The sequence below is a fragment of the Hylaeus volcanicus genome, chromosome 5 (genome assembly GCF_026283585.1).
Source record: "Hylaeus volcanicus isolate JK05 chromosome 5, UHH_iyHylVolc1.0_haploid, whole genome shotgun sequence".
NCBI classification, from domain to species: domain Eukaryota; kingdom Metazoa; phylum Arthropoda; class Insecta; order Hymenoptera; family Colletidae; genus Hylaeus; species Hylaeus volcanicus.
This window is the reverse complement of record NC_071980.1, coordinates 28,544,537-28,557,707: the sequence shown is the minus strand read 5'-3', so window position 1 is coordinate 28,557,707 and position 13,171 is coordinate 28,544,537. Positions and strand designations below refer to the sequence as shown.

The following is a 13,171-nucleotide window of genomic DNA, read 5'->3' as shown; positions in this document are numbered from 1 at the left end:
ATCTGTGTTACCAACCGATATCGTGAAAATCACGTGACCGTTGAATGCGCAATATGGCCGCGTATACCGTAACATCAGTTCGAAGTATAGTGACTGTAGTCGATTAATGTTTAGTTCGAAGATCAGTCGAAATTTCCAAGTCTATTCTTCTTCAAAAACGAAATGACTCGAAGGCTTGGTACCGAATTTACTTGTTATCGTCGTCCTAGAGATATCTCTCGATGCTTACACGTACGTACGTGGAATGATCCAATGTTGTACGTGTGTGCATATGTCCGTGCGTCCGCGCGCATTCGGTAAACAAACAGAACCGTTGAACCGTCCGATAGAATTGACTATTTATAGTGTTCCTTGATATTTCGTCAGCGACAAATAAGAAACTTTATGCGGAATACCGACGGTCAGAAATCGCGTTATTATCTAATTCAGAACAATCCGATAAAGTATACGCATGCAACGTATGTGTGGACCTGTATGCATAGAGCACATTCAGCTGGTGTAACGTTTTGTTATCACGTGACGCGAATATTATATATCGTAATGAGCAAAGGAGAAATATGTACAACAATTATCAGTTCTGTCGTTGAAAGGAATATACATACACGTCGCACAATTATTTAGGATCCTATCGAAATTAGAATAACAGCAGTGTATCCGTGATAAACAGTAAACAGAATTCATCGAGTGACTCATCGAGAATATGCGGTTAGAAGAAATGCCATTGCGTTTGAGCTCGGACGAGCGGGATTTTGAAATGGACGAGGAAACTGACCATCTTCTTCAACCCTCCGAAGACAGTATACGACTCCTAACATCGAGAAGACGACGAATCAACGATTGTTCCATATTTTTCAGGAATTTTCTTTGCGGGTAAGTTTATTTCGACTAAACACTTACGGTCGCGTAAATGAGGAAAAAGCACGAGTAATATTTGTTCAATAATTTACGATAAACTAATTACATAGATGCATTTCGATGAAATTTATATCAAATAATGTTGCGCAATCTCAATTTTTACTAAATTACTATAAAGTAAAATCTGAATTTAACGGATTTCGGATTTAACACCTCCCCCTCCCTCGCTGTTACTTCGCTAAATAACATAGTAGATTTAAAACTATTATCTCCTTTAATTATAGTTGTTAGAATCGGTTGTTTTTCGTGATAACTTTCCGCGAATGCATAAAGTATTGTATTGCAAGAGGAGACAGAATTCGATTCGCTGTTGCAAGTAGGTGAACTCGTCTTCTTGTAAGCGCGTGCTTCGTGGTTATGATGTCACAACAGTGTCGTGTCGAACGTCGAAAGTTAATTGTGTGACTACTTTTCTCAACGAAAGAATAAATAATACTGTTTTCTTATATGGTTTTTAACGAAGAAATATCTAAATGGAGACGCAGAGCAATGTTATAAGGCTATCGAAAGAAGATATCCCGTTAATATCTAAGCCGCGAAATGACAAGTTGTGGACAAGGTGACGTACATTTTGCTGTGGCCAAAAGCTTCGATTTTCCTGCAGTTTCCATTCTCCCAAAAGCATTAATTAGCTATTGCCGACGATTTCTACGGTATTTAGCTCGTATTTGATAATATTATGCAGATAGTATCACTCGATTCGTCGTAGCTCTATTCCATCATAAATACGTACATACGTGTGTCACACACTACTATCGTTACGCACAAATATTCGATACCTTCCGTTTTCCATAATTTTTCATTTGTACTATTAGATTATAGCTAATTCAACGATCATGTCGTTAATATAGTAAAATAAAAATAACATAAAATTGAACGATAGACTAATATTCTTCCTCTTTTGCCATCCCATTTATTTGTTATTTTTTATTCATAGGTGTTGTACTTGGATGTGGAGGAGATGTTGCAGAAAACGCGAATTAAGAGCAAGAGTTATTCACATTGGTCAACCGATGCAAGAGAAATTTCCTACCAATGTGATAAGAAATCAGAAGTATAATGTTGTCACATTTTTACCCCTGGTGAGACTTGACACTAAGCATAGAAAAATAATTGTAGCATAAAATAAGAAAAGTAATGTTTATTTCCCTGTTCCTTAGGTTCTTTTCCAACAATTCAAATTTTTCTTGAATTTGTATTTTTTAATTATGGCTATATCTCAGTTCATACCAGACATACGAATAGGATATTTATATACATACTGGGGACCATTATGCTTTGTGTTGACCGTTACAATTTGTCGAGAGGCTATTGACGATTTTAGACGATACAAAAGAGACAAGGAAGTTAATGCCCAAAAGTATTACAGACTAGTTAAAGGGTTTGATACACCAGAACTCGTACCAAGCTCTAAATTACGAGTAGGCGATTTGGTAATTGTGGAGAAAGGTCAAAGAGTACCAGCCGATTTGGTTTTATTGCGTACAACGGAAAAATCGGGAGCATGTTTTGTAAGAACCGATCAATTAGATGGAGAAACAGATTGGAAGCTACGATTGGCTGTGCCAGCTACTCAAAAATTGGATAATGATTCTCAATTGTTCGACATAAAAGCGAGTCTATACGTTGAAAAACCACAGAAAGATATACACAGCTTCATTGGTACATTCACGAGATACGATGGATACAGTAGCGAAGAAAGTTTAGGCGTGGATAACACATTATGGGCAAATACAGCTGTTGCATCAGGTTCAGCTCTTGGTATTGTTGTGTACACAGGACAGGAAACCAGATCTCTCATGAATCATTCTGCTCCACGGTCAAAAGTTGGCTTATTAGATCAAGAGATAAATCAATTAACAAAGGTCTTATTTTGTGCTGTACTCGGCCTTGCGTTGGTAATGATGTCCTTGAAAGGTTTTAATGGGCCGTGGTATCGTTACATGTTTCGTTTTGTTCTATTATTTTCGTATATAATTCCGATCAGTTTAAGAGTAAATTTGGACATGGGAAAAGCTTTTTATGCGTGGTGCATACAGCGAGACAAAGATATCGCTGGAACAGTCGTAAGAACGACTACTATTCCGGAAGAACTTGGCCGCATCTCGTATTTATTAAGCGACAAGACTGGTACTTTAACTCAAAATAAAATGGTTTTTAAAAAGTTACACTTGGGTATGATATCTTACGGGCAAGAAACATTTGACGATGTTGTGAACGTGTTAAAAACATGTTACTCGGTAAACTCTAAAACTTCACCGGCTAAACCACCTGCATCCTTACACAGTGGGAAAGTAAGAAGATCGGAAAGCACTAGAATATACGACGCAGTGCATGCTTTGGCGTTATGTCATAATGTAACACCTGTTTATGATGAGGTAAATAAATCCTCCAACTTGGACACAGTCAGCATACAAACTGGAGAAACAGAAGATTCGGGTTCCATTCAAAGGTAACTTTCAATTATAATAAAATGCTTAAGGTTACCCGATCGACGAAGAACGTTTTATTTAAACACAGACGTGAATCAATATTTATGCACGTGTGTTTGCTTACTTTTACTTTAGCCAAACGGAAGCGGATCAGCAGTACTACTTGCCAGATCAAAAACGCAATTACCAAGCTTCTAGTCCGGACGAAGTAGCATTGGTTAAATGGACGGAGGAAATGGGATTAGCTTTAGTCAAGCGCGACTTGAATATTATGCAGCTGAAAGCTCCGAGTGGCAAAATATTAAATTACACAATTCTACAAATATTTCCGTTTACATCAGAGACCAAGAGAATGGGGATAATAGTGAAAGAGGAATCTAGTTCAGAAATAGTATTTTATCTGAAAGGCGCTGACGTGGTAATGTCCGGAATAGTACAATACAACGATTGGTTGGAAGAAGTATGCGGTAATATGGCTCGAGAAGGTTTACGAACGCTAGTTGTCGCAAAAAAAAATCTGACAGAGGAACAGTATCTCGACTTTGAAGCAAGGTACATCCTGCTTTTGTATACATTATGCAGCGGTACAATTAAAAATGATTTATTACTTGAGAAATAATTTTCTTTTAGATATAATGCAGCGAGAATGAGCGTTAGCGATCGTGTTTCAAGAGTTACCGCTGTTGTCGAAAGTTTAGAAAGGGAGATGGAGTTACTCTGCGTAACAGGTGTTGAAGATAGATTACAAGATAGAGTGAGACCAACATTGGAAGTACTGAGGAATGCTGGAATTAAAGTAAGTCGTTGTACGAAATGCGATCGTCTTTCCTCATGCTGACGGGTCTAACTTTTTATGAATTTCAGATTTGGATGCTAACAGGAGATAAATTAGAAACGGCAACTTGTATAGCGAAATCTTCGCGTTTGGTTTCACGATCGCAGAGCCTTCACGTTTTCAAATCTGTGGTGACACGCACGGATGCTCATTTGGAATTGAATACATTTCGTAAAAAGCAAGACTGTGCCTTAGTTATCAGTGGGGATTCCTTAGAGGTATGTTTGCAATACTATGAACAGGAATTCTTGGAGTTGGCGTGCGGCTCGCCTGCCGTTGTTTGTTGTCGATGTTCCCCTACACAAAAAGCCGAAGTTGTCAGTCTTATCCAAAGACACACAGGTAAAAGAACCGCGGCTGTTGGAGACGGTGGCAACGATGTTTCGATGATACAAGCAGCGGACGCTGGTAAATATTGTCTTGATGGTTTTTTTATTAGAATAAAATTATACTCATTAAATTATCCACTGTATTCTAGGCATAGGTCTTGAAGGACTTGAAGGGCGACAGGCCTCATTGGCTGCAGATTTCTCCATCTCTCAGTTTAGCCATTTGGCTAATCTGTTGTTGGTACATGGACGAAGAAGTTACAAACGTTCTGCTGCTTTAAGTCAATTTGTTATTCATCGTGGTTTAATTATTTCAACTATGCAAGCTGTGTTTTCGGCAGTTTTTTATTTATCATCGGTATCCTTGTATCAGGGATTCTTAATGGTGGGGTAAGGAAAAATTAGATAGTCTCGAACCAGTTCCTCAAATTAATAAAATATCGAGATTAACAATAATTATTGTCATTACTATTTTGCAGATATGGAACAATATATACAATGTTCCCAGTGTTTTCTTTGGTATTGGACAAAGACGTATCTGGGAAAATTGCGCTAACTTATCCAGAGCTTTATAAAGAACTCAGTAAAGGCCGGTCGTTGTCTTATAAGACATTTTTCATGTGGATTTTAATAAGTATATACCAAGGTAAATACTTTCAATATATTTGCATTGATCATATATGTTGTAAGTATACAATAAGTAATTCCAGGTGGAGTTATAATGTATGGTGCGCTGATAATGTTTGAAGATGAATTCATTCATATAGTAGCCATCAGTTTCACAGCGCTTGTTCTGACGGAATTAATTATGGTAGCTTTAACGATCAGGACATGGCATCACATTATGATACTAGCAGAGATTTTCTCCTTAGCCTTTTATTTGTTATCTCTAGTCGTCCTTAGAGACTACTTTGGTAAGTTTCATTTGTACCTTTTAAAACATTAAAAGATATTTGACTATTTTTGTTTCTGTCCAACACAGATGCTGAGTTCATCAAAACTACAGACTTCTTGTGGAAAGTATTACTGATAACTTTAATTTCCTGCATGCCATTGTATATCTTAAAATTCCTACGAAAAAAATTCTCGCCTCCTAGTTACACGAAGTTATCTTAAGTTCGAATACAATAATTTCACTTGGCAAAAGTAGTTCACACGATGAATTGGAAAGATCTGTTATGTATCGAAATGATACGATAAAATATTTGCAAACCAATTATCTTTGGTTCCTGATTCGAGTCCTTTGCTCAGTATGAAATAGATAAACATCCATTTTGTAAATCTCTTCACTATTTTTCTAACTACGCTTCAAATAATCAATAAATACAAACTTTACACTAAACATCAAAGTGCAACTGTTTATGAAATTTTCGAATTTCCTGTACTGTATCAATATTATACTGAGCATTCCAACTGGACCAACCCGATGAATCGACGCAGGCTTATTTTTCTTCGAATTTTTGAGTAGAGATAAATTATTCCATTGCTCTAGTAACGCGTAAAATTATTGTACAACTGTCCTCTATTTATTCATTTTAGGTTATGTTTGAACTCATTGAATTTTTTGGTAAATAGAGACTCTTGAAACTGAGCTTTTTAATTGTGTTTTTTTAGTGTTTATTTATTAAAACAATATGCTTTTCTTCCATGAAATGTGTTCGAATAACATATAGCATTTAATTCAGTTTTGCGTAATATTTATCTTTTGTATTTGGTCGTCTGATTTACAGTATTTTTTATATTAAGTTTATAAACGGATGCTTCGAAAGCATATAATGCTTTATTTGACGTTTTCTTCGTGTATTTAATAAATATGTGAAAATATTTGAGGTTAAATCTTTATTTTTATAAATTAAGTTCCGAGAGATCTATTTGCTAACGTTTTCCTTTGACGATATATTTGTTTTATATTGTAAGTATAAGCATTATTTTCAAATATATTGTTATTCACTGCAATTTACTTCCTGTGAATACACAACACTATAATAAAAGGAAACTGATTTTTATATTCGTGCGTAAATTATAAGCATGTAGAGATAGTTGTAATTGTTATTACTTATAATGTTGAAATGTACTGTACTATAGATGACATAGTTATTTCTAGGTAAATATTATTTGACTTGACACATTTGTAATTAATTTATGCGCAAATAAAATAATATATTCCTTTGTCTGATTCATTTTTTACTTCGTTTCTTTGTTTCGAAAATAACAGCAAACACTGGTTTCTGTCTTAAGGTTATTTAATGTAATTTATCTAATCGTAACATGTAATTTCTCACTAGCGTGTTTGCATATTAGTTGGTGAATATTATTTACTTCTAGTTTCGATAATGTACGTTCCATATGTCTATACACTATAGTATAACAATGCGATAATTTGTTGTGTTTAGGGTGATGAAACACATCTTTCAGTATAATTTGTTCTATTCTGTCACCGCCAATATTCCTTACTAAATCGTAAAAATCGTTAGACGAATAAGAAACACCTTCGGGTATCCAAAAACTTATGTCGTTTTTGCACTGAGGATATATACTGACAGGCTGTAAAGCATACATCTCATTAACTTACTTTCCAGACAATATTAATTTTATTTTTAATTCCTAGTATACTTCTTTACCTTGTATTCTATTGCTGCATTAGGATCTTCAACTTTAAACTGATTTAAGAAACCAGAATCTTGGCTCCAAAATAATCTGATATCAGGAATATTATATAAACACATAGCTAATCTTTCTAATCCCAGTCCAAATGCCCATCCAATACGATCTCCTGCACCTGAATTTTGTAGAATTTCCTGACGCATGATACCACATCCCAATACTTCAAGCCATTCATTTCTGTAGTAGACTTCTAATTCCCATGATGGATGGGTGAAAGGAAAATGTTGTTGAACCCATCTAGTTTGGGTTTCTGGAATTAAAAGTTATACTTCTATGTTCAATTAAAATTCTTCTATTCAAATGTTTTGTGTCTACTTTGTTACCTGAGCCAAAAAGTGCCTGTGCTAATCCTATTAAAGTATTTTTCAATTCATGTTCCATTATTTTTACAGACTCTAAAGTATGACAACCTTGTTTGTCATTGCTCTCTACACCTCTGTGTTCAAACAGCCTCAATTCTTCAGAGCTATTGGTATTTTGAAATACTTCATCTACTGTACACATTCTGACAGCATCTACTTGATGGAAAACAGGATAATGCATGGAATCCACTTCATCTCTGCGATACACATCTCCAATTACAAGAAAATTGTTCAATCCCATAGAAATTAGTTCCGATTGATGGGCAGTTGTATGGGCACGTAACAAAATATCTTGATTTATATAGTAACAATCATTTTTTTTTCTACTTGGATGATCAATTGGTACAAGAAGAGAGTCAAAATTTTGAGCAACAGTGACTATAGGGGATATATTATCATACACGCTAAATATTGGATTCCCAATTCGGTTATGAAATTGATTGTAAAAATAATTAACAATACGTTGACGTATGTAAGATAAAGGATGGTATGGGGTAATGTGCAAGTTCCTTTCTAATTTGTTAAGGACATTTGGAGTGACGTTTGTCCACTGGTCTGTTGTATACTTGTTTCCCAATAATGTGATTTCATTGTAGTTTTGAACTTCTGAGGCTATAGAGAAGGTTTTACACAGTGGTGATTTTACTATATTATGCCCAAAGGCTACATGAAACCTGGACCTACAAAAGTATACAATAAGTATCACCATAAAAATCTAACTGGTTACGTTGTTACAACATAACACATCTAATGCAAATAACCTAACCATCTTGGTATTATCATCCACATATTTCAGAGTAATAAATACTGTTTATGATGAACAAAATGTTTGTTTCTGATATCTCGTACTGTTTAATCACCGTACGTTATCAACATCGTAAAAATGTAAACTGTAATTGTTCACCGATGAACTCAAATAAACTAACCCACGTGACTGTGGGAAAATTTCATTGATCTCCTGTCTCTTGTCATAGAGTTTTGTTCATTCGATTTTTCCTTTTTGTAAAGTTGCGTATCGTTTACAATCAAAACATTAATAATTAGGAATTTCAATTGAGTCTAGATCGAAAGTTAAAATTTATAGTTGTATGGTAGGTCTTTTCTGCTCACTATGAACACAGGATAGGAAATCTACACTCGTATTTACTCTATGATGTATTGTATTTGATTGTGTATCATTATTTCGAAACGATGGCTGTTGATCGGAATGTGATTCTCAGTCTTTATCGAAATCTAATTCGAGAAAGTAAAAAATGGAATGCGTACAATTACAGGTAAGTTCGAACTGCTAATCTAAGGTATCATTTATTTATCATGACGTTTCTCCATTGAATAGATAACCTTAACTGAAAAATACCCAAGTTCCCGGTACATTTAACACACCATTTGCAATCATATTTAACCTGTATACTTTTATATTTATTACAGGATGTATGCTTTAAGAAAAATCCGCGACGAATTCCAAGAAAACAAAGCACTTCGAGATCAGACGAAGATCGAGGAGCATTGCAAAAAAGGAAAGGAAATGCTCGAAGTAATTAAGAGACAAGTAATCATTGGAAACTTCTATGCCACCAAACCACTAGTTATCGAAAATACAAGATATAAACCTAATTTAAATTAAAAAGCAAATTAATTTAATATTAAGTGAGTGCTTGTAAAATGAACTGGAATGAGTGTATCATGTAGGAAAATTTCAATTTCCATGAATATGATTAGAGAAACTGAAGCTAAAGATGTTGTAAGTTTCAAGATGATGATGAATCTGTAAAATGTTGTTATAATGAATAAAGTAGAATATTGATTACAGTAAATAGAGATCTAATGTATGTGTATAATATTTCTGGACTATTCTTTTTAATAAAAGTATATTTAACAATGATGCGTCACATACTGAAATATATCCTTTTTAATTATAATTAGCTACTCTTTTATTAGTAATTGTTATAAATAATGTGAATACATTGTAATATCGTATATACAAATAGTTCAGTGGCGCCATCGGTTGCAAAAGGCCCAAGTTCATCGTGAAATAGTTTCTGTGTCTTGCCGCTAGATAACGCTAACGACATAATTTTTACCGACTTTATGTTTATTATATAATATTAAACAATGTTCTCGTAATTATGCTAGACGCATTGCAATATTAATATCCAATTGAAAATATATGTTTAAGTCTATATGCCAAGTGCAAAACATGGAAACTACTCGACGACGAATTTGAGCGTTTTGTTCGCAGATGGCGACACTGTTGACTTAATTCTGTGGGAAGGCGCGAATGAAGCGTATAAATCAAAATTTAAACTTTATTATCGTCATAGTGAGCATCGCGTGGTTCAGTACTTGTCACTTTATAAATTAAGCTTCAGTTTATACAATACAGTGAAAGCACAATTGTGGAATAAATCTGGTGATTTTCAATGTTTAAGAAATATTTGCCAAAAACTTACTTTCTTTTACTTCTCTTCTCTCCACAACGAATCTCGTTTGAATGATAATGATTATTATCTTATTCAGAACAACAACTCTCACAGACGAAACAGAAAGCATAGCCATTCCTGAAAGTCCACGCTTGGAAAGGGTCACAATATAAACATTCGATTCGCCTGGTAATAGTTTACATCCACTGTACGACGAGTTGATAATGTAGAATAGTTGATCGGTAGTAGAGATTGTCCAATGTAGGTCGCTCTGGTGGTAAGTTCTTCGATTACGTTTGGGTTCTACATAGCCAACAGAGTACCGTGCAACAGTTGCCGATGTAGCAAAGAACTTTTGCAATACAACAGGCATCCTCTGACACTCTACCCTCAAATATTTTCCGAACTTCATTCGATGTTTTTTAGGATGTGATTCATAGTTAAAGGAAAGTGGCAGTAAACAGCTGATTAGTCAATTATTGGGGTATCGTGGGTCACAGGTTAATCACGTGATAACAATTAATTAACAAGTAACAAGGAATTGTTGCTGTCGAAAGCTCTCAAAATAAAAGTATATATTTTTAGACTAAGAGATTGCACGTTTTCTTTCAATCGAATGAAATGTATAGCTATCTTCTTAACCTCTTCCGGTAACCCTCGTCTGTTTTGTCGCAAATGCATTAAGATTGCAAGAAGGAAAAATGATGAACAAATGTGCGTCTTACAATTCTTAAAAAAAATACACAGATATACTATCTGAAACTGGAGTGGATTGGAAACGATACAGGGAGTACTACGGGGTTAAGTTAGTATCGAGAGGTGGATGTCGTGATACCCTTGCTTGTGATATGTCGATAAACATTTTTTTTTTTTGTTTTTGGTGGACTAACTGTTTATTGGAGGGCAAAGCTTTTTCATTCTTCGACTCGTTAATATTACCAGCATCCGGTCGTATCACTTTTAATGAAAAAGAGTGTAGGACAAACGCGTTCGACAGAACGTATCGTAATCGAGTGTTTTCACGTCAAATCGCTTCCCTTATTTTCGTTTACGGTATAGTCTTCGCGGATGTGATGTACCGATAAATACTTTGTAACGATTGCTAAGTTTATCGGCAACAGCGACCCTCGCGCGTTATAATTTCGGTACAATAATTCGAGAGAAGGTTGATTAGATTGTACTCATCCGGGTGATTTGTTTTCATTATTTTTTGTGCAATCTGTTTGTTGAATGACACGCGGTATAAGTACCAGTGGAAGCGGGACACTCGTCGTCAGTTTCGAAACGTGTTGCCTGCAAGTTACAAGTCTCCGATAGAAAAAAAAGTGAGTGAAATTTGTCGAGAAAGTAACTTTTACGTGTTCACGAGTTCGGACTGTCTTGTTATTTGCTTTTCGGTTGAAAATCGAGTCCATTTTCAATTAGAATAAAAGTTTCATTTTGCTTCAGGAGATCAGCAAAATCCAAGATGGTGTCGAGATGTTTGGCATCGATTGCCCTGCTTTGTCCACTGATTGTGTTCGCATCAGCTGAAGGTTTGCATTTTAAATCGTCATCCGTTCACCAGTATCCCAGTTTTTACGCTGATCTTAAATTTGTTAAGAACGCAATGCAAATCCGACGAGTAATGCAACTTCTTCGATAGGTCTGTTGGAGCCGCCTGTGTGTGGAGTTAGTGTCGCCAGGGGAGTCTATAGCGACAGAATAATCGGTGGTATTGCCGCGAAGAAGGGTACGTACGGCTATTATACAGAATTTTTCATTAAATACTCTGTACCTCGATACAACGAAATAAAATGAAATCAGCTTTGTAGGCCGAAGGAAAATACATACGATTTTTGTTACGTCTTAGATGCCTGGCCCTGGATGGGAGCATTAGGTTACAAGAACCCAGACGGTACCGCGACTCCAGTTTTCAAGTGTGGCGCTACCCTGATCACGAATAAACACGTTCTGACGTCCGCTTACTGCGCGTCTGGAATCGACAACTTGATCTTGGTTCGTTTTAGTAGCTTAACTTTGGACGGTGAAAGACCGGTCGACGTCAACATCGAAGAGAAACAGGTCCACAGTGAATACAACGAAAAGACGAAGGCCAATGACATCGCGGTCCTCACACTGAAGAAGGAAGTTATCTTCAGCGGTGAGCGTTGGAGTTTTAGAATTCGTAACGAACGAAAGAAGAATGGGGGATGAATTGGTATAGGATACACTGTTGGAAAGGAGTTGCTTTGGGATGGTTTCAATTAATACGGAGAAAGGGAGAGGGGGTGTAGAAGATAAGGGTGGTTTCTCGGAAGAAGATACTCGATAATCGTTCGAGACGACGCTCTGAGTTTACGATGTAACGAGTAACAACGTATTTTTATTGTAATTTTCAGACTCCCTCCGTCCCATCTGTCTCCCACACAAAGAATCTTTGGTAAACGATGACTTCGGCGGAAAATTCGCGTACATTGCTGGATGGGGTTCAACTTCGTACCGTGAGTAGCAATCCTCATCTATCGTCCCGAGTAATTTATAATTATATAATGTCTCGTCAAATCCTCATTTCGGACTGCGTTCTGTAGAAGGACCACCGAGCAACTTCCTCAAGCAAAGCATGGTCCCCGTCATCGTCAACGAAAAGTGCAGAGAGAGCTACTCTGGATTCCCTTCGCTGGCCATCACTAACCGCACGATTTGCGCTGGAAAGGTAGCTGGTGGAACCAACGCTTGCATTGTAAGAGAACCACGAACGTACCATGAACGAACCTGCAACGACTGCGGTTGCAGACTTTCGAATTTCTGCCAAATTCTTTCGCGATTTAATTTTTACAATTGTTTCATCGCAGGGTGACAACGGAGGACCTCTGATGATGCTCTTCGACGGTAACGTTTACGAGATCGGTCTTTACATCCACAGCTACAAGTGCGCCGAACGCGGATATCCTGGCATCTTCACCAGAATCACCGAGTATCTGGATTTCATCAAACAAGCAATCGAGATGTAAAGAGTATCGCTGGAGTAATGCTCCAGAAGGCAGGCGTTCACATCCATCGTTTGGAGTTTCTTTAACGAAACGAGTTTAATATTCGAGTGCATTTTGTACATTAGAAAATATAAATTTAAGATGTTGTTTTTGAATAAATAACGCATGGAAAAATAACGTGGATTCTATGTCTGTTGATATTCCTATCCCTGCTTATTATAAGTATTCTAGGTAGTCCATAG

At 36.2% G+C, this 13,171-nt stretch overlaps 4 protein-coding genes across 9 annotated transcripts; 3 read left to right on the top strand and 1 right to left on the bottom strand.

Annotated features, from left to right (window-relative positions):
• The first annotated feature begins 86 nt into the window (after positions 1 to 86).
• On the top strand, positions 87 to 6,687 carry LOC128877679 (probable phospholipid-transporting ATPase IIB). 6 transcript variants are annotated; one of them, XM_054125199.1, is made up of 11 exons: positions 87 to 231; positions 668 to 870; positions 1,853 to 1,997; positions 2,076 to 3,367; positions 3,483 to 3,899; positions 3,978 to 4,143; positions 4,212 to 4,590; positions 4,661 to 4,901; positions 4,991 to 5,157; positions 5,222 to 5,425; positions 5,494 to 6,687. In XM_054125199.1, exons 2-11 carry the CDS (start codon positions 701 to 703, stop codon positions 5,625 to 5,627), a joined length of 3,315 nt encoding a protein of 1,104 aa, XP_053981174.1. In that variant the 5' UTR covers positions 87 to 231; positions 668 to 700; the 3' UTR covers positions 5,628 to 6,687. The 6 variants fall into 6 exon arrangements, with proteins under 6 accessions (XP_053981174.1, XP_053981173.1, XP_053981179.1 ...); XM_054125204.1 differs by lacking the exon at positions 87 to 231 and adding an exon at positions 1,379 to 1,474 and having other exon boundaries at positions 761 to 870; XM_054125202.1 differs by lacking the exon at positions 87 to 231 and adding an exon at positions 1,379 to 1,568 and having other exon boundaries at positions 761 to 870.
• Positions 6,209 to 8,444, bottom strand: LOC128877680 (probable phenylalanine--tRNA ligase, mitochondrial). The gene is made up of 4 exons (XM_054125205.1): positions 8,304 to 8,444; positions 7,499 to 8,217; positions 7,133 to 7,425; positions 6,209 to 7,055 (listed from the first exon to the last, which is right to left on the bottom strand). The coding sequence occupies exons 1-4, from the start codon at positions 8,324 to 8,326 to the stop codon at positions 6,765 to 6,767; spliced, it is 1,326 nt and encodes a 441-aa protein (XP_053981180.1). The 5' UTR covers positions 8,327 to 8,444; the 3' UTR covers positions 6,209 to 6,764.
• Positions 8,445 to 8,675: 231 nt separating this feature from the next.
• On the top strand, positions 8,676 to 9,419 carry LOC128877684 (protein bcn92). Its single transcript, XM_054125212.1, has 2 exons — positions 8,676 to 8,811; positions 8,966 to 9,419. Exons 1-2 carry the CDS (start codon positions 8,729 to 8,731, stop codon positions 9,159 to 9,161), a joined length of 279 nt encoding a protein of 92 aa, XP_053981187.1. The 5' UTR covers positions 8,676 to 8,728; the 3' UTR covers positions 9,162 to 9,419.
• A 1,208-nt stretch (positions 9,420 to 10,627) lies between these two features.
• LOC128876838 (venom protease-like) lies at positions 10,628 to 13,031 on the top strand. The gene is made up of 7 exons (XM_054123557.1): positions 10,628 to 11,282; positions 11,407 to 11,492; positions 11,603 to 11,689; positions 11,810 to 12,100; positions 12,339 to 12,440; positions 12,528 to 12,679; positions 12,792 to 13,031. Exons 2-7 carry the CDS (start codon positions 11,426 to 11,428, stop codon positions 12,948 to 12,950), a joined length of 858 nt encoding a protein of 285 aa, XP_053979532.1. The 5' UTR covers positions 10,628 to 11,282; positions 11,407 to 11,425; the 3' UTR covers positions 12,951 to 13,031.
• Positions 13,032 to 13,171: the final 140 nt, after the last annotated feature.